This window comes from Amphiprion ocellaris, chromosome 11, assembly GCF_022539595.1.
Source record: "Amphiprion ocellaris isolate individual 3 ecotype Okinawa chromosome 11, ASM2253959v1, whole genome shotgun sequence".
NCBI classification, from domain to species: Eukaryota; Metazoa; Chordata; class Actinopteri; family Pomacentridae; genus Amphiprion; species Amphiprion ocellaris.
The window spans coordinates 26376134-26395026 of record NC_072776.1 but is presented as its reverse complement, the minus strand read 5'-3'; the positions used below and the strand labels follow the sequence as shown (position 1 = coordinate 26395026).

Below are 18893 nucleotides of genomic sequence, written 5' to 3'. Positions count from 1 at the left end.
CGTGTGTTGTATGCCAATTCAACCTGTCGCAGGTGCTCATCCCATTCTCCTCCTCTGGTGTAGAAATATTTTGCCAACTGATCCTTACTGGTTTGATTTGTTCTTTCAACTATGCCATGTGACACAGCATGATAGGGAGATGTCTTTGTTTTGTGTATTCCCAGCAGGGAACAAAGTTCTTTGAAAAGAATCAAACTGACCACCTTGGTCAGTGTGCAAGCTGTGAGGCACACCGTGGTGGCTTATGTAGTCCTCAAACAAACATTTAGCCACAGTAATTGCTCATTGATCAGTTAGTGCATACAAGCTCAGTTACTTGGTAAAACAGTTCATCACAACAAGCACATACCAGTTGCCATGGTGTGTAAATGGCAGTTAACTCAGGCCTGCTGCAATTTTCTCTAAAGGCATGGACGTGACAATGTTTTGCATGGGAGCCTGCTGGTGGTGTATTGGGGCTTTCCAAACTTCACAGGCGGTGCATTCAAGACACCACTGATTTATGTCACGTGAGGCCAATAGCATCTGACTTGAGCACTTTGCAGTGTCTTTTGTGCACTGAAGTGACCAGACCGTGAATGCCCATGTAAAGTGTGAAAAACTTCCTTCTGTAAGCTACTGGGGACTACAGTCTGTAAAACAACGTCACCTGGTGGGGGTCTAGTTTTGTGGCACAGGAGACCATCGGCAATGGCGAGTTTTGGGAACTCTCTCCAGTACTGTCTCGTTTTAATGTGAGACAGTGGTGGTCTACTGTCAGTCAACACCCAGTTCATGATTATTTGCAGGTCAGGATCAGCTGTTTGTGTTTGAATGATATGCTGTCAGAAGTGACATTCAGAAGTGACATGTCCCAAGTTGTTGCTGCATTATCTGATGGAGGTGACTGCACTTGTGATTTGAAGTCTACAACAGGAAAAACAGGGGCAAAATGTCATCACCAATGTGGCACGGTGTCCAGAATCACACCATAAGCAGTGTAGAAGTCACAGCCTAATCTTTCTGATAACGTGCACCTCATGCTGCAATGTCTGAGATGCGAGTGTAAAGGTGATGTCTATCGTGTCTAAAGTGTCCAAACTATCACCAATAACAGTTTCTGATATGATGATCTTATTCTTTTAGGGGCCTCTGTGCTTAAAGAGGGGATTGACATTCTTGTCTTGTCACTAATAAATGAAATAGTGGCACCTGAGTCAAACATGATGTGCATGTCACTGCCTTGAGGAATTCTGTTTGCAATGGAGGTGAAGTCTGTACTCACAGCAGTGTGCTGTCAGTTGTTGTTTCAGTAAGGCAGTCACCTGGGGCCTCGGGAGAAATAGCTGATGAGCACCCCACATCCCCAGTTAATGGGCGTTTCCTTGATGAAGTGAGTGTGCAACTGGAATTTCACCAAAGGAAGCTGTCCTTCTCCGATCCAGACACTGACACAGTCATTGACACCTTCACTCGCAAATTCACCAACAAACTGTTTCCATACATCAACACCTGGAAAAACCTTCTGCTGCAGATTCTACCCTTGCAACCCTCTGTAACACTGAAGCAGTGCTGGCGAATTATAAGGCAGGGTTTGTCCTGCATAGAAGGATTTTTGGCACCCTCCAAAGAGGTCTGACCTAATATCAAAGGAAAATCATTAATACTAAAATGGTCATTATCACTAAAATGATAAGAACCCTAAACACACAGTCATTGTCTTTACTGTAGGTAAACTGATCATGTTTACTGTCCGGTTCATTCTGAGCCAGAAAAGACCTGCAAGCAAAAGAAAAGAATTCAGTGATAACCACACGTGCCTTCAATTAAGTTGTGGGCTCATCAGAAACACAAATGGGGATCTTGGGGACCAAATGGTAGCAGGGGATTTCTCAGTTGAATTTAGTTGCTTCCTTTCATCACTGTTATTGCATTTTTATGATTCTTTATTTTTGCACAAGGTACCATCAGTGTGAACAGTGCTGCGCAGATAAGGTTTTGATAAGATTTTGTTAAGGTTTTGATAAGTGCCTTTATTTTTCTTTCAAATGTTTTTGGTTTGTTAAGAAATCACAGATATATGCTGTGTCAGTGTTTGAAATGTTTCTTCTCTTCTGAGCCATATTTGCCTTATTAAAGCTGATTTCATTTCGATATGCATGCCTTTAAATGGATCAGCGTGCAGTAATTGTATTGGGTTTATGCAGGCATATCTGAAAAACAAAGTGTAGTGAAATAAACTGAATAATATGAAGCATAATCTATTTGTGTGAATTCTGCAAGTGTTTTCTGCTTTTTTTTTTTATAACACTGCATAATGGGTTCTGGCAATTGTTTGTGATGGATTCATCAGTTGTTGATTATTCTGTATTTTTTTCTGTATATTGTAGTCAGGATTTTATTGTTCATAGAATCGTATCACGTTGGGAGCTAAGGTATGGTAATGCTTATGTAAACTGTTTCACAATTCAAAGTCTCCGATATTAGCAATACTTCCTTTTGTTTTCACGCCCTCGTAACCCGGGCGGGGCAGTTTACGAAGCGACCGTGAACGCAGCAGCAGCCGTTTCCAGAGAGGCAACAGTGGGACGAAGAGGCGCTGCGGGTTTCACGTAAGTAATAAACAAGTCTTAAACGTTACAGCAAGTTATTTTATTCTCACCTGAAATGCTTGTCACACTGTTTTGAAGCTGAAACTATTTGGTTTCGAAAGACACGTTGTCTTTTTTGGATCCAAAACCGTTACAATCGTGAAGAAGTTTCATGAAAGTGCATCTCACCATTTCCTCCTCTTCTGCTACTTCTCCGTTATTGCTCTTGTCGATGTTCGTGCTTTAATTTGACAGAATGACATACTGACGGATATAAATTACTTGGTTAGCTGCATTTATTATATCAAGTACACTCTTTAAAAAGTACATGGTTGGGTTTTAGCCGGAAACAGAACCGTGAATTAACGGGCCATTTGTCCTGAGGTGGTTGTCATGGCATTCCCACCACCACCAGGTGATAAGTCGAACAGCTAATGATGACTTTGGTTAGCTAACTGTCGATAATAGACGTTACTATAATAAGAAGACGCTTCATCGTGTGTTTCTAGGCGAACATTCGCTCATGTTGAAGGGAGTTACGTTAGTAGACTGCCTGGGAGAAAAGTACAACGTGCCCTAACTTCACTGTTGAAATATAATGGAAAGGAGCCAGTAAACTAAACGGCAGTACGGTGTGTAGTTATTAATGTTAGCTGTACAACTAGAGGAACATTGTTCTGTGTGTGTCAGCTGAAGACATTATGGGATTTCTGGCTCTTTAGAGGGAGTCAATCTTGAGGAGCCGTTTCTTTCAAAGAGCCGCTCAAAAGACTGGCTCGTTGTTTATTTCAGAAGTCAAAAAGGGGTAACTGTTTTTATCAAGGAAACAATCACTGGTAGCAGTTACAAGACACGATATGGATCAGAATAATCAAAACTCTATTGAGTTTTATTTATATTTTAAACGGCTTTATTTTTATTTACTATTAATATTATTTATTATTTTTCTGTATTGATAAATGTTCTTCTGTGGTTTACGTTGTTTTTGTTATTGTTTATATCTATGATATATGGCGGTATATTGTTTGTTGACTCAGACTTGAAAGAGATGTTTTCTGACAAATATTGCACTGTGCTCTAACTTGCATGTTGTTCCCAGAAAAGTGTGTCCAAATGAAGCTACGTTTCCTTTGACTCTGGCTCATTTTATGGTTTTTTCCCCCCTTTGCTAATACCTCTTTCCCCCTGATAAAACAGTAAATGTGGCTCCGCTCCAGTCTCCCGTAACTCGTTTGCGAACATCACATCTCCACAAGGGAGTTGCGTTAGTAGACTGCCTGGGAGAAATGTACAGTGTGCCCTAACCTCGCTGTTGAAATATAATGGAAAGGAGCCAGTAAACTAAACGGTAGTAAAGCTGTGAGGTTATTAATGGTAGCTGTACAACTAGAGGAACATAGTTCTGTTTGTCAGCTGAAAACGTTAGGTGTTATTTAGTATTTCACTGTTACATTATTTATTAGAGGCTCCACATATCATAGCAAACACATAATCCTGTTAGGAATGAACACACTGCAGTAATGCCAAGAGCTTTAGTAAAAAAGCAACTGGACTTCTTGTTTGGGTGACAAACGAGAAGTCAAAAACTCATCTTAGTTCAGGGGCCACATACAGGCCAGACTGATCTCCAGTGGGCTGGACCAGTAAAATCACAGCATAAAAACCTATACTTAACCACAAGTCCAAATTTTCCCGTGTTTCAGTGCATAAAAGTACATTCTGAAAATGTTCACATTTAATGAACTACCTTCTTACAAACAACATTATGCCTCAGTTTATCATTTACACATTACAGCTTACAGATCACAGTGTATCTACAAAGCCAGAAAACATTTAGTCACAGGTATCTGGAACTGAACATTATAGTATCTTACTGTATGATCAAAACCAATTGTTCCAAACTTACAGTTTTACAAATTTACAATTTGCAGTTAGTGTCTCCTCTGTCTTTTTTATGCTTTGCAAAGTCATCCTGCGGATTAGATGATCTGGTGGGCCGGTTTTGGCCCGTGGGCTGTATGTTTGACACCCCTGCTCTAGATGTTTCAACGTCCAAACCGAAAAGAGGCATCCAGCTGCTTTCTCCTAAAACTCATAGGATTACCAGGACCTGGGTGACTGGGCATGTACACAGAGACAGTACAGTAACATTTTGACATGATAGGATTCTAAGTGAATACAAAATGTTCTTGCATACACTTTGCGTAGCCCTTTTACTTTCCCTAGTGTGGTAAACTGAGCTGTACTGCCACTGGACTCTCCACTGAAATGGTGACATTGTAGCAACATCAGTTTTTTGTGACTCATCAAATCAACTCGGATTTTCATAGTAACGTCCTGTTGTAGCTAACTCTTCATCATTTATAAGCAGGGGTGGACTTGCAACAAAGACCAACTTGGGCATTTTCTGTCAAGCAGTGCAATTTGATACACCGAATTTGAACTGACACAATACATCTGTCAGTCAGTCAATTATTAGATTTACAAAAAGAATTATTGTACTGATCACCGAGCATCTAATTTGACTAATGGCCTCATTTTTTTTAGCATTTTTGCAAAATTGTTGCTTGTTACTCCATTTCTTGTTAAGCAACAATAAACTTGAATGATGTCCAACCTTATCAAATGAATGATGTATTGTGGTGTAATTGAATTCACACAGTAACCGTCAGTAATTCACCTCTGATTTGGTCTGTACTGCTTCTGCTTCCTCCATTCTTTTCTCTTTCATGTTCACGTTTGTTTCGATATTAGAGTTTTTAACAAATAATTTTTATTACTGAACTGACTTTCAAATATCATATGCCTTATAGCCTAATACGTGAATATGAATCAATGACTAGTATTAAAAAAAAAATAGGATAGTCTTCCCTCTATGTTTGAGCACTGAGTCTGACAGTTAAACCTTGGAAATGGTAAAAGTGAGACTCTGGTGTTGAAACTCCAAGGGTAACAGAAACATTTAACACAGAGCATGTGAGCAAGACAAAGCACCTCTAGGCTTCACACTCCTCTCTGATATTTCACCTCTTCACCATTGTTCTCATCATCACCTTCAGGCTGCTTAAATAGATATGTCATTTTTCACATTTGTCATTTTTCAAAGCCTTTTCCTTCGTTTTGCAGGTTCTCTGCACCATTGGCCTTGGGTTTTCTTTGTATTCCTGATTCAGCAAGCAGTGCTGATACATGTCTTAAGTGCTCAATACTCATTGAGTGTGACTGTTCACATGTTCAGTTCTGATGGCAACTGCTACCTGCTATTGTAGATTTCACCAGCTATTGAATATCTGTATGTAGGTATATGGGCTATTAATACTGGGTTTTGAAAAAAAGACTCCCCTTGACAAAACCAGTGCACTGGGAAAATTTCTGAACTTCCTCATAGTCTGTGTATGCCTATTATAACACAATCACAATGTACACACAATGTACACAATCGTGACCAACTTTGAACAAAGCAGGTACAAGACTAACCTTGGGAGAACCCTTGTTTTTCTTCCCCTCAGTGTAATCTCAGCAGCACAATCTCCATGTTAGATTTTCCATGTGTCAGGATTTTGGAGCTGATAAGTACTTTAATAAAGTTCTAAAAATAAGAGTCACTTGGAAGTTTGTAATGTACTTAGTGAAATATCAGGAGAAAATAAAGCAATGCTGAGTAGCTTCTTCCATGCCTAGTGACTGAAGTTGACTCTCCTACATATTGGCTGTTGCACAGTCATGTTTATTTAATTCAGGCAATTGCCAGGTTTATTTTTGAAATGGAGGCATTCACTGAAATATACAAGAAAAAAATCCCTTTCTTATCATAACATAGTTTAGCTAAAAATAGTATTTTACTGAAATCTTAAAATTCCTGTACACACTTTATCCACTTAATTTAAATCAGTAAAAACTTTAAAATGCCCTAAGATACAAAACATTCCCATAGGACACTATAGTTCCCCCCACCTCCACTGGTATACCAATTATTAGTAATAACGGGGACTGATAACTAATACTTGGGTGTAGATTTGGATTTGGAGTGGTGACAAAAGGTAGAGAGACGCAGCTGCATCCTTCAAAGTAACATATTTTAATTTTTTTTTGTGGGGAATCAGTGGGAAAAAAAATGTAAAAATGATATTTGTTTTGTTATTCTTAGTTTGTCCTATTAGCGACGTATATCTTCTTTTTTAATCTCCAATAACAAACAAGGCAAAATCCCTCTTCACACAAATAACAATCAGGTCTTTGAACAAAGTGGGGCTAAGTGTGTTACTATAATGACACAACCTCACAGCTGTTTGCTCATGTAGCAGTTTGACAAGATGTAGAAGAAAGGCCACATAGGAGTCAAGGAAAAACGAGAATAAAACTTTTTTATCACTGTGGAAAAGCTGAATGTGCTTCCCTTGTCATAGATATTGCCGAATGGAAAATTACTGTGTTGACATCCAGTGACAGAGCAACATCTTAAACCCAGCTTTAGACATGCTGTATTTCATGAATATTGTAAACAGCTGCTGAAGTGAGTCATCGGTTTTCTCAGTTTATTTAGGGTTGTTGTGATAAATGTTTTACAGACCATTTTACCATCAGTCACATGACAGAAAATGAATCAATTGTTTGGATAACTGACTAATTGTTGAAGTGCTCTATTTTTAAAAATTACTGACATTTGGCATTTCTGACTTATATTGATATTGAAGCACTCTGTTGCTTGCTTTTTTTAATTTACAACACAGTAAACTGAATCTTTTGAAGTGTGTATATCATAGATCAAGTGATTAATGGATTACCTAAAAACATTAACAGATTCATCTGTAATGAAAATAATCATTTGTTTCAGCAAGTTTTGCAACATATTATGTGTATATGAAGTGTTTTGTGCCCCATAAATCACATTGCATATCTATAGTCTTAATTTTTCTCCTATGAACTCGACTTATCTCAATAGATTTAATAAAATAAAACCCAAAATGTTTCTGTGTAATCAAGTTTGCCATGATTGTCAATCAGATTTTTAGCATTGTTTCTCAAAAACTGCCATTCATTAAAAATGTGTCAAAGTGAAAACCATACAATCAATTTTAAAATGTGACTTTCCTGCATGAAAATTGTTACATCAAGTAATTTTGAGCGTTAAAGCATAGTATTTCTCGATTTTCTAATTGTTGATCTTATGCTGTCCTGCTAGCAAATTTCTCCCCAGATCCATACTTGACAGTCTTTATAACCTCACAGTCTTTTTACTGCAGTATTGCAGCGTGTTTCCTCGCTGACACCCAGGCCCACATCACCAGTCATGTGCTCTGTGAGTCTCAAGGTCCCATCTGAACACCCATAGATGCCAAGCTCTCTACAGCCATGACAACTGTCCTGCTTGCACCACAATGGCTCATCATCCAGTATGCTGGTGTTGTATTTGTAGTAGACAACATCAGCTGGAGAGATCCAGAAGATTTTGGGTTTCATCATGTGGAGGCAAAACAGATCATTACCTTCACCTTCTTTGGAAGCCTTTCGTTGACTAACATTTACTCAGCAGAGTTGTAGTTTATACTGTTAACGCAGGGATTTCATGTACATATTGCAGGAAAAAAGGTAGTGCTACCATTGTGGTATTTTTTTTCTATATTTTGTTGGTATATTAAATCCTGACCAGAGTCAAACATGTAGCAGTGTTTATAGAGGAGTTAAGCTGGTCAGTGTCTAACTTTCTAACAACTTCAATTTGATGAGACCATATTGAGACTGCCATGTGTTCATGTGGTTATTATTAAACTAATTTTAGCCTGGTGTGTGACCAGCAGTGCAACCTCTGTTGCTACTACTATTTTCACACATTCTCACCAAGATATGACTTGTTCCTTATTATCTTCTGCATTTTTAAATAGAATAACATCCAACTAAGCATTGAAAATAAATGTATGGTGTGATGATAAACCAGTCATTTGACCTGTAATCAGGCAAGACTTGACACAAATTTACTTATCAGTTTGTTAGATTGATATTTCGACTATTTCTTGTGTAAAGTTCAGAGACTTGCCAAAGACAGATTTTCAAAAAATGAATAATCAGGCTCACAGTATCAGAACCTGAGGTATCCTAACATTAGTTTATTAGAAATGGGTTGTAAAACGTGGTCTTTGATTGTTTTGTTACACAAAGCTCATCCACAGGTTGAGAAGACTGTTTTCAAAGTCTGAGTTACTCTAACCATGATGACTAACCTGATAATAATGTGCAAAGGCAGTTAAATACCCCTTTAAATACTGCCCAAAATATATTGCGGTGTGGTGTCGTCACTCTGCTTGTTAACCTTGGTTCCATATAAATGTAATAAAATAGTTAGCAGAGATACCATATATTTAAGATAAGGCACTGTGCGTTTCCTGTAATACTGTGTGTTAAACTCTGAAGTATTCAGCTATGCATTTTTCTTTTTCTAGTACACTTTTTAAAGTGTCATTCTATTATTTTTGTTCACTTTGTTGTTTGTGGTTTTTCCTTTATCTTGTAGTGTGATACGGGCCACGCTTCCTGTAGTGCAGCCTTTATTTCTACCACAGGAACTTCCATTCTTGATCTGGAGATCACACAGATAGAAATTAGACCCATGTTTTTGCAGTAATTGACAAGTAGTTGTTAATTTGCACTATCCAAGTGCTTCAATCAAAGGGATTGTAGTGTAGGTACCTACACAAGGAGCAGTATATATAAAAGACATGCACTCCTAACCAAATTGTTTCCTCCTCCGCACTACTGCATGATGAAACACATAAAAGGCAACCCATCTGTTTGGAGGGACTTATTTGCTTTGTTTATAACTTTGTTTTGTCTCTAGAGAAGCTGCTATGGGTACATTTTATGTCCTTTCTAAACACTTTCATATTATTTCTTTTAGAAAATGGTCCAGTGAGCTTGGAAGATGCCAGTTATGAATCAAAGTAATCCAAGTCTGTGGACACAGCTCCCCCAGAGTAGTCGGTCTCCATGTGACCGCTACAAGCATGTATGCTGCAGTTACGATGGATATGTCTATATCCTGGGAGGCAGAGAGAGCAGATGTCTCAGGGACTTCTGGAAGTACAGCGTGGGTAAGAGCCTCAGCTAATCAATTCATTAAAACGCTAACATTAAACTGTATGTTGTTGCTCAAAATATTTCAAAATCATGTTAAATTTTCTTTTTTTGTAATTTAATTTAAAAAAGAGTGAAATACTGCATGCTTTATTTTAATGTTGATGATTATGGCTTATAGCTCATGAAAATCCAAAATCCAGTATCTTAAAATTTTGGAATATTATAAGATCAGTCAAAAAAAGGATTCATAAGAACAGAAATGTTAAACTTTGAGAAGTCTGTTCATTTATACAGTCAACACTTGGATGGGCTTTTTCATTACAAATCACTGCATCAGTGCGGTGTGACATGGAGGTAGTTAGCCTGTGGCCCTGCTGAAGTGTTAGTGAAGCCCAGGTTGCTTTGACAGCAGCCTTCAGCTTGTCACATACAGAGTACTATGGGGTTCAGGGCACATAAATTGGTTGGCCAATCAAGCACAGTACTATCATGGTCAGCAGACCATTTGGTAGTACTGGATCAGAAGTGCTGATAAGATCTTCTCAGTAATACTAAATTACAACAATGTCATTATAAATGTTTTGCAAAAGTTCACACAGGACACCGAAACAGTTAATAACATGCATGGCTTCCTCCTGCTTGTGTCTAGCTGTCAGACGTGACTTCCTGATTGGTCTGCTGTCAGATCGCTTTCAACTAATATCCTGTTAACTTTTTCATGACTAACTTGGATATTTGCATCCACGTTTTTATACCTTTAGTGGCCCGTAACCATTCAATCGGAAACAAACATGCCTCCTATGTGTTTTATTTTCACATCAAGTAAGTGCTCAATAATCTTGTAACCCCCCCACCCCACCCCTCTTGTTTACAAGCTGAAACCAACATTTTAACCAATATTGTATATATGGACATCTGCTCTACTTTATATGCTTTTCCTTCAGCGAGACAACAGAGGAGAATGAGTTGCATCAGATAGAATGGCTTGCCACAGTGTGATCCTTTGGTAATCAAACAGCTGTGTTTCATATTATAGTGTATAACGAATGGACAGAGTTGAACTGTACCAGTGAAGCTGCACCAGAAGAGCTAGAGGAACATTCTATGGTGGCTCATGAGGTAAAAACTTATAAGAAACTCTTTTTGCATTTTTGATGCACTTTTTTATATATAAATTACCTTGCAGTGCTTATGTCTCTACTAATATGACACTGTCTACCTTTTCAGGGTTTCCTATATGTGTTTGGAGGCCTGTTGGATTCTGCATACACTAAGTGTAGATGTGCTCTCTGGGTATTTGACATTGGTGAGTTTAATTGTGGAGGCGCATACATGGTAAAACTTAAACTGGCAGTCTGTCCTCAAGGTATTGTCAGCACACTCTCTGGCTTTAAAAATTCAACTTGTCGTTACATGTTGATTCCCATCTCGCACCTCCAAGTTCCTGTGAAATTATGCACTACTGTAGGTCACAACTGATTGTGAAACCTGTAAAAGCAGTCACACTCTTTCAAAGATGAATTTGCACTGCCTTCATAATTAGCAGGAACATAGGAAAATATAATTTATGCTAGCAAATAAGCCAGTCATTGGAAGTAACTCTGACAAAGCTACCTGGAGCTGAAACATATTATTAGGATATACTTCATACTCTAAAAATTCCACAACTTGTTGGTTCCTGTGTGGTTTAGTTTGGCTAGCTGAGCTGTGTCCCTGTTTCAACATGGCTTTAATTCTCTCTCGTACTTTGTTTCAAATCCTTGCCCCCATATTTTACTTTTTTTTTTTTTTTTAATTTATAATTATTGCTTTTAGAAATATTTATGGCTATCACTTAATATATTGTTCTGGCAGTATGTCTTGTACTTGACATTGGTTCATTTAATTATTATTTCCACCAAACAGTGTTTTACAACAAGATGGAAAAAAATTGTTTTCTGTGTTTATGTTCACAAAAAAGCCATAAAAATGTGTTCATGTAACCCTACTTACCACTGTGCTTATACATTTTTATTAGTTAAGCTTTTTTGTCTTAACTTTGGACCAAAACAGCTACATGTAGCATTTGTTTTGTAGCTTAAATTCTGTACTGTAGTCTAAATTAAAAATTTGTTATTTTATATACTATCTGACAATCACCGATCCGCCACAATATTGCCTAATGTTGTCCTGCTTGTGCTGCCAAAACAGCTTTGACCCATGGGACACGGACTGGCTTTTTTTATTTTTTCAACTGATGAGTTATATATTCTCTGAGGACTATCATGACCATTTTTTAAATATTTTTTTTCTCTTTAACTACAGCTCTACTTTTATTTTCTTTCATTGTGTGTGTTTCAGCAAAACAGAAGTGGGTGCACTGCCAGGGAAAGACCAGCGGTTCTCAGGTACTCAGTGCTTTCATTCAGATAATATTTCGTGATATGAGAAAACGGTTTGCTCCTCTTGCTCTTGCCAAGTTTCATTGTTCGTATTCTTACGGACAACAATCCTTGAAGATTAGCAACTGCCCTGTTATTGTCAGTAGTGATAGCTAACCCTGGATTTCACTGAACAATACTGTAATCTTCACAGATAAGTGTGTGACGTATGTCATTAAGAAATTTAAATGCCATAGAATTAGTAAGAAATGTTGCTAACGTACAATATATTCTAGAAAAAACACATTTATTGAATCAAAAGACATTTACAGATGTATCTAAACTGGTAGAAAATACAGTTAACAGGTATTGATAGAAACCAAAAGAGGAACTTGGGCTCTGAGAAAATGCAATGCAGAAGTTTGTTTGCTCCCAGCTGTCTCAAACCCAGTCACATCAGATGTAGTCTTTCGTGGGCTCCGCGGAACCTAAATGAGACAAATACAGAGACATGAAAAATTTTAATAAAATTGTGAGGTTAGTTTAAAGTTCACAGAAATAATAATTTGTAGTTAACAGCCTGCCATTTCATGTGTGTATTTGTTTCTGTGTGTAGACCCAAATGCCTACCAACAGAAAAGGACACAGTGCTGTGGTGATTGGCTCTGCTATGCTGATGTATGGAGGTTTCATAGACATGAAAGGATCCTCACAGGACTTTTGGAGGTTGGATTTTGGTAAGTTTAGATTTTCTTTTGTGACCATGTGACAATACACCAATGAAAAATTGGGAAAATCCACTTTACAACAGCCTCTCTGCAGTTTGACCCATTTTTCTTTCACGTAAACTACCTGTCCATCCAGGCTTTTAAAATATGCTTGATTCCACTTGCACTAATTAAAACAAAACAGATGTAAGGATGGAACTGTGTAAATTAGCCTTTGACGCAATACGGTGGAGTGCATACATTCTATTGTACAAATAATGTGGGAATTCATGCAAAGTTAGGTAGAAGAACCTTTTGAACTGTCGACAAGCATTTTTACAGAGAATTTCTCGCACGTCTGCACACAGAAGGCAACAACGTCTGAAAGCTCTATGTTAACATGTTGTAACTCAGCCTTTATTTCATTTGAGCTCTGGCACTGTGAATGTACAGTGCAAGCTGCAGTACGTGCAGTCATTGCTGATGCATGTGTGTATCTACATGTATGATAGATACCATGGCTTGGTCCCTGCTGAGTGGTTCTGAGCAGGACTCGTTAGGGCCAGGACCTAGACACAGTCACTCGGCCATTGCCTGTCTGGGCTGCATGTACCTGTTTGGGGGCTTAAAAGGCTTGCGGGAGCAGAGAGACTTCTGGAGGTGGAATTCCACCAGCCAGACATGGAGTTCCCTCAAAAACAGGTGAGTGATTAATGTGTTAGTTTGTCTTTTGGAAACTGCTAGTAGTGCAGTAAAATGTAATACTGAACTTGCAAAGGGACATCAGCATGTTGTATTTACGTTTGGCTATGTTTCAAGAGAATTCTTAGTGTCTTCAAAATGTGAAAGCCATCTCTTTCAAAACACAAGACCAGTGTTTTTCACAAAGATTTATTAGCTTGAAAATTCCTCTTTCCTTATGAAAATAGTATTGCTTAAAGTCTCTGTCTGGTCATTGATTAAATCACGAAAATCTAATATTTAAAAAAAAAAAAAAAAAAAAATATATATATATATATATATATATATATATATATAGAGAGAGAGAGAGAGAGAGAGAGAGAGAGATTTTTTTCCATTTCATTTCCCCAAAGTAACACAGTTGTTTTCCTTTAAAATATGCAATTGATGAAGTCTCCACCTCTCCCCACTCACATTTCCCACACACTTTTGCTTCAGCACATTAACTTTCCTCTCCTCAAACACTGTAAAGCTACTGTACACTATACAGTGGCAGTTTGTATAATTGCACTCTGCAAGTTAAAAGAATTGGTTCTTTAGGTTTGTCACTGGTTATTGCCTGTTTATTTTGCTCCTAAAATGTCTCAGAGTAGAGATGTAAAAATAAACACCCTCTGACATGTCAGTGACCTGCTCCCTCTGTTCTCTATGTAAGCTTGTATATTAGCACGATTTACTTAAATGTTAAATTTATTAATTTCATAGCCACACTAGAAAAAAAACTGTGTGAAGCAGTCTGCTGAAGCTCTTTATCAAAATGTGTCCACATTATAATGATAGCAAAACAATTTTATCCCAGAGATGGCAAGGCAAGTTTTAGCATTAATGCATTTAGCATTTATATGCGCAATTCATGCGCAAGGCAATTCAAAGTGCTTTACAATGGCAAAGAAAATAAATAACAAAGATGATTTTAAAGGTAGACATTAAAAGTATGCATTAAAATCATAGAAATAAAACATAATTTGGGCAATAAAATCAACATGAAATTTTATAATCATAAAAACTAAGAAATTAAAACTCAGATAAAAGCAAAATATAATAAAATCACTTTAAAAGTTACAGTGCAGTGTTAAGAGTGACAGTGCAGTGCTGGTATTAAGGCAGTCATTAATCAAAGACAACAGTAAATAAATAAGTCTTTAACCTTGATTTAAATGAACAGAGGGTTTCAGCAGACCTGCAATTTTCTGGAAGTTTGTTCCAGATATGTGGCGCATAGAAACTGAAAGCTGCTTCTCCATTTTGGTTCTGACTCTGAGAGACAGAGCAGACCTGTACCAGAGGACCTGAGTGATTTAGATGGTTCACATGGTAAAAGGAGGTCACTGATATACTTGGGCCCTAAACCACTGAGAGCTTGGTAATGAAAATGCTTCCACACCTGCTGAAAAGGCAGGGATCACTTTTCAACTGGCACATAACCTGACACTGAGTAATACAGGCTCACATGAAGAGATTGTGTGAAGCTATGTACCTGTGAAAATGGATATTGTAATCTGTGGTAACAAATGAAGCACAAATTAGGATATTTGTTCAATTCGGATATCTTTAGAATCATCATGCATTTGCAGTTCTTTCTTCAAATCAAATCAAGTCAAGCTTTATTGTCATTTAGCTGTACATACAACAGTAGTGCAGGCAAGATGAGACAGTGTTTTTCCAGGATCCAATTTAAAGCAATTAAACAAACTTTACAGTAGAAAAAAAATTGGAAAATAGAAAATAATTTAAGAACACCCACACTTATGCAATCACACGCCCACCCATCCTCCTGCCCACATGCATACCCACGTCCCTAAGACGTTGCTTTACAAAATTGACAAAATTGGCAGTACAACTATTGTATTGGTTGTATGTGTTCAGTATAACATTGGAATTTTCACTACATCATGGTCACAGCTGGAGATCAGACAAAAAGGTCAATTCACACAATAGACATTGTGTTGTGTGTTCCTTCTTGGTAACGCCACCTGTGGTTGTTTTCCTCAGGTCCGGTCCTCCCAGACTGATAGGCCACTCAGCTGTGGCCTATAAGGACAGTATGCTTCTTTTTGGGGGAGGCGAGACCCAAAACTCTCCAAAGAATTGCCTGTGGCGATACAGCTTCACTAGTCAGACCTGGAGTCAGGTTGCCACATTCCCAGGCTCCAACCCTCCAGACAAGATTCACCACTGCTGTGTTGGGCTCGGTCCCAGCTACAAGTCTACCACCAGCAGCCCCTGCTCCAGCTCCAGACTGCAGCCCAGTTCTCCAAATTGGAAGCACAGGCCCTTTAAGAACAAATGTTTCCCTGCCCCACTCAGTTTTCTGGGGTCAGAGGCTGCTATAGAGCTGGAGACGTTCAGTCCAGACAAGTGCTACCACAGCAAAACACTCAAAAATTCTTCTGAAGTGAACATAAGTAAAGACGTTTTGATGGGAAAAGATGCACAGTGGATAGGAAGCTGTTTGACCTTTGAGAACAAAGCTTTCCAGAAACAGTGGAGCTGCACTGAGGAGGACCTGCTTCAGGAAGAGAATGAAGATATTGCCCATCATCTGCCCGATCTGCTACTGGTTCTGGGGGGAAGACCTTGCACCAGACACAGTCCTATCTCCATATGGCAAATGACCCTAACTGACTCATAACAGCCTATGATGAACAAACTTGGTCTCTAAAAGAGAAGCATAAAAACAGTGTTATCACTTTAACTGTAACAAATCCTATGTTTAAATGTTTACTCACTTTCTATGTATGAAAATATAGCTTGACATATTTTTATAACTAACTAAAATGCTGCATTAACACAAGCAATAAAATTTTGAGTTAACAATTATCTGTGTATCTGTTAGCACACTGGAGTTATTATACAATGTCCTTAGAATAGTGTGCTGAATGTGTTCTGCCATTTATGCGTACAGAAATGTACAAAGGAAATGGTAAAAACAACATGTTCAGTTCCTATGTATTGCCTCGTATTGAAAGTCTTTGCCATACTTTAACCCCACAAGCTTCCAGATTGACAGCAGTTTTAGAGGTGGTAATAATGCCTACAGTATATCCTAAATCACATATGAGGGTGTCAGGGCCTAACATTTTGTCTGATGGTCCTGAAAAGGCCAGGCTCAGCCATTGGCATGCCCAGTGCAAGGTATTACCCCACGACTAGCAACTACTCAGCATTCTAAAGTATATTGCTTGTTTTCAGGTATATTTCTGAACAAAAATTGACTTGAACTGCGAAAAATTTATGGGAACAAAGAGGCTTTGAAGATTTCACTTCCAACTTTCCCTTTTTTGATGGAAATTTTAAAAATATATACCAATGCTTGATTTTCACATGAAGTTAGTTTTGAAAAAGGCTTACATTATCAGAATATTAATACTTAAAGAAAACTGATAGACCACATGGAACACATCTAAACTCCCTTTGATATGGCTGACAACTAATCAGTGTCAACAAGCATTGGGTCTCAGGAAAAGCAGTGGTTTTATCATATTTACCTCAAGGATTGGCACTTAATGTAGTATGTATAATGCTGTGACTTGCACTTTAATATTCTGGATTGTGCTGCTTTATCTGAGTAGATTAGCATAATGTCCCCCAGTAATCCATATTTACCTCACAATTGCTGGATGGCTAAATATATGCATTACTGCATTAAAACTCAGATGGATGCAGGGCAGGCAGACAGTTGTAAATTTTGGGCTGCCTGTGGATGTCAGCACAGAACTCCATTGGGACCCTTGTGGACATGGACAGAATTTACATCAACTGGACCTTTACAGGATATGAAGGACTTGCCAGTTCAAAAGTTATTCTTGATAACCCTTAACCCCTTGGCTCCCTTTATTCCAATTTCCACTTGGCAAAACTCTCCCAACTCTATTTCAGTCAGTAGCAGCTCTGTAGCTGCAAAGCCATAATGAACAGCCTTAGGCTCTAATGATAAAAGACACTTGGGTGAATTTTGAAATACTGTATAGAGAAAGGTGACAGATTAAAAGAAAATCCAGGGGGCTGTACACCGAAGCAAGTTCAGCATTGCCAGGCTTTCTTTGTGGAAGTCTGCTGGACAAAACTTAAAACCTCAGTCAGAGTTAACAGGTATCAATGAAAGTGGTTTTCAACTTGCTGTGTCAACTCAGACTTTCTGCTTCAAACTCATCCACACAAAAGGGGACATTGAACACGTGAATATTCTTGTGCACAAAATGAATGGTGTGCAGCTGCTTCAGTCAGCAGGTTGTTTTAAGGGAGAACAACAAGGAATATAAAATATATGACAGTAAAATGCTGCTACTGCAAATGATGCAGGACAGGAATGCTGGTAGAATCCTGTTAAATGTGTGTAATGTGTTTATTTTACTGATCAATGTAGCTGATCATTGATAACTGACAGGTGCACAATAAAACTATTAAACTTTCAATTTTGTATATTTAAACATGATACTGTATTGAAGTGCATTTAATCTGACACTGTCCCATAATGCAGAACCTCACTTTACTTTGTGGCCAAATTAAAGTGAAATTAATGTTACTAACTGAATATTCTCTGATAAATACCATTAGAATAATCAGTTGTCTAATCAGTGTTCTATCAGCTGCAGTACCAGCAACGTAAAGGGACCAAACATAAAAACATATTTATATCATTTCTGTGTCACCACCTAATACATTATTATTAATCAGTTTATTTAAAAAGGGACCATGTACAATATTAAACATAAATGCTGCCATTTGATGTATTGCAACAGCTTTAAGCTAATTTCCATCTGCAGTCCCTTGAAATACATGTCGGGTTCATCCTAGAATGTGTGATACTGTAACTACACGGCTTCATTCAGAGGTTTTAGTAACGTACAGCTCAACACGTTTACAGATAAAAACATATTCCTTCAGCTGAGAATTTGTATCGCTCATGAAGAATCTTTAAAAAATTATTTGTTTGAAGGCTGACACATCTTTTAGCTGATTTAAATCTAAAACTCTGATCATTAACCTGTTCTGAACTCGGTGAGCTCCACAGCATCAGTTACCATAGAGATCAAGTCAGGTTAAAAGTGAAGCACCTTCATGATACTAAAAATTCGGACTTTACGCTTATCATACGTACCTTGCATACCCACTAATCTAACTTAATAGTACAGCCCCTCTGAACCCAAGGCCCCACAGTGGTTGGATCCAGTGGCTCTGTAATGCTGTGGGGGACATTTTGATGGCATGTTTTAGGTCCACCTATTCCCTCAGAGGTAAAGGTCGATGTGATGATGTGAACCATATGCTGTGGCCTTTGCAGTCTCCAGATCTCAACCCAACTGAACACCTACAGGAGATTTGTAATCAAAGTGGTAAACAGCACTCTCAACAACCATCATCAAAGTACCTAATCAGGGAATATCTTTTGGAGGAATGGTATTACATCCTTCCAGGTCTCAGCTGGACTTGGAGAAGCAATG

General features: G+C 38.1%; 1 protein-coding gene and 1 long non-coding RNA gene across 2 annotated transcripts in view; one reads left to right on the top strand and one right to left on the bottom strand.

Annotated features, from left to right (window-relative positions):
- The first annotated feature begins 2521 nt into the window (after positions 1 to 2521).
- Positions 2522 to 17884, top strand: si:dkey-3d4.3 (leucine-zipper-like transcriptional regulator 1 homolog). The gene is made up of 8 exons (XM_023298996.3): positions 2522 to 2591; positions 9463 to 9655; positions 10678 to 10760; positions 10869 to 10947; positions 11982 to 12028; positions 12618 to 12738; positions 13221 to 13410; positions 15442 to 17884. The coding sequence occupies exons 2-8, from the start codon at positions 9487 to 9489 to the stop codon at positions 16079 to 16081; spliced, it is 1329 nt and encodes a 442-aa protein (XP_023154764.2). The 5' UTR covers positions 2522 to 2591; positions 9463 to 9486; the 3' UTR covers positions 16082 to 17884.
- LOC129350051 (uncharacterized) overlaps positions 12346 to 18893 on the bottom strand; it is a 107178-nt gene continuing 100630 nt past the window's right edge. The window contains exon 3 of the long non-coding RNA XR_008603264.1: positions 12346 to 12489. This is a non-coding gene — a long non-coding RNA (uncharacterized LOC129350051). The remainder of the gene's footprint in view (positions 12490 to 18893) is intronic.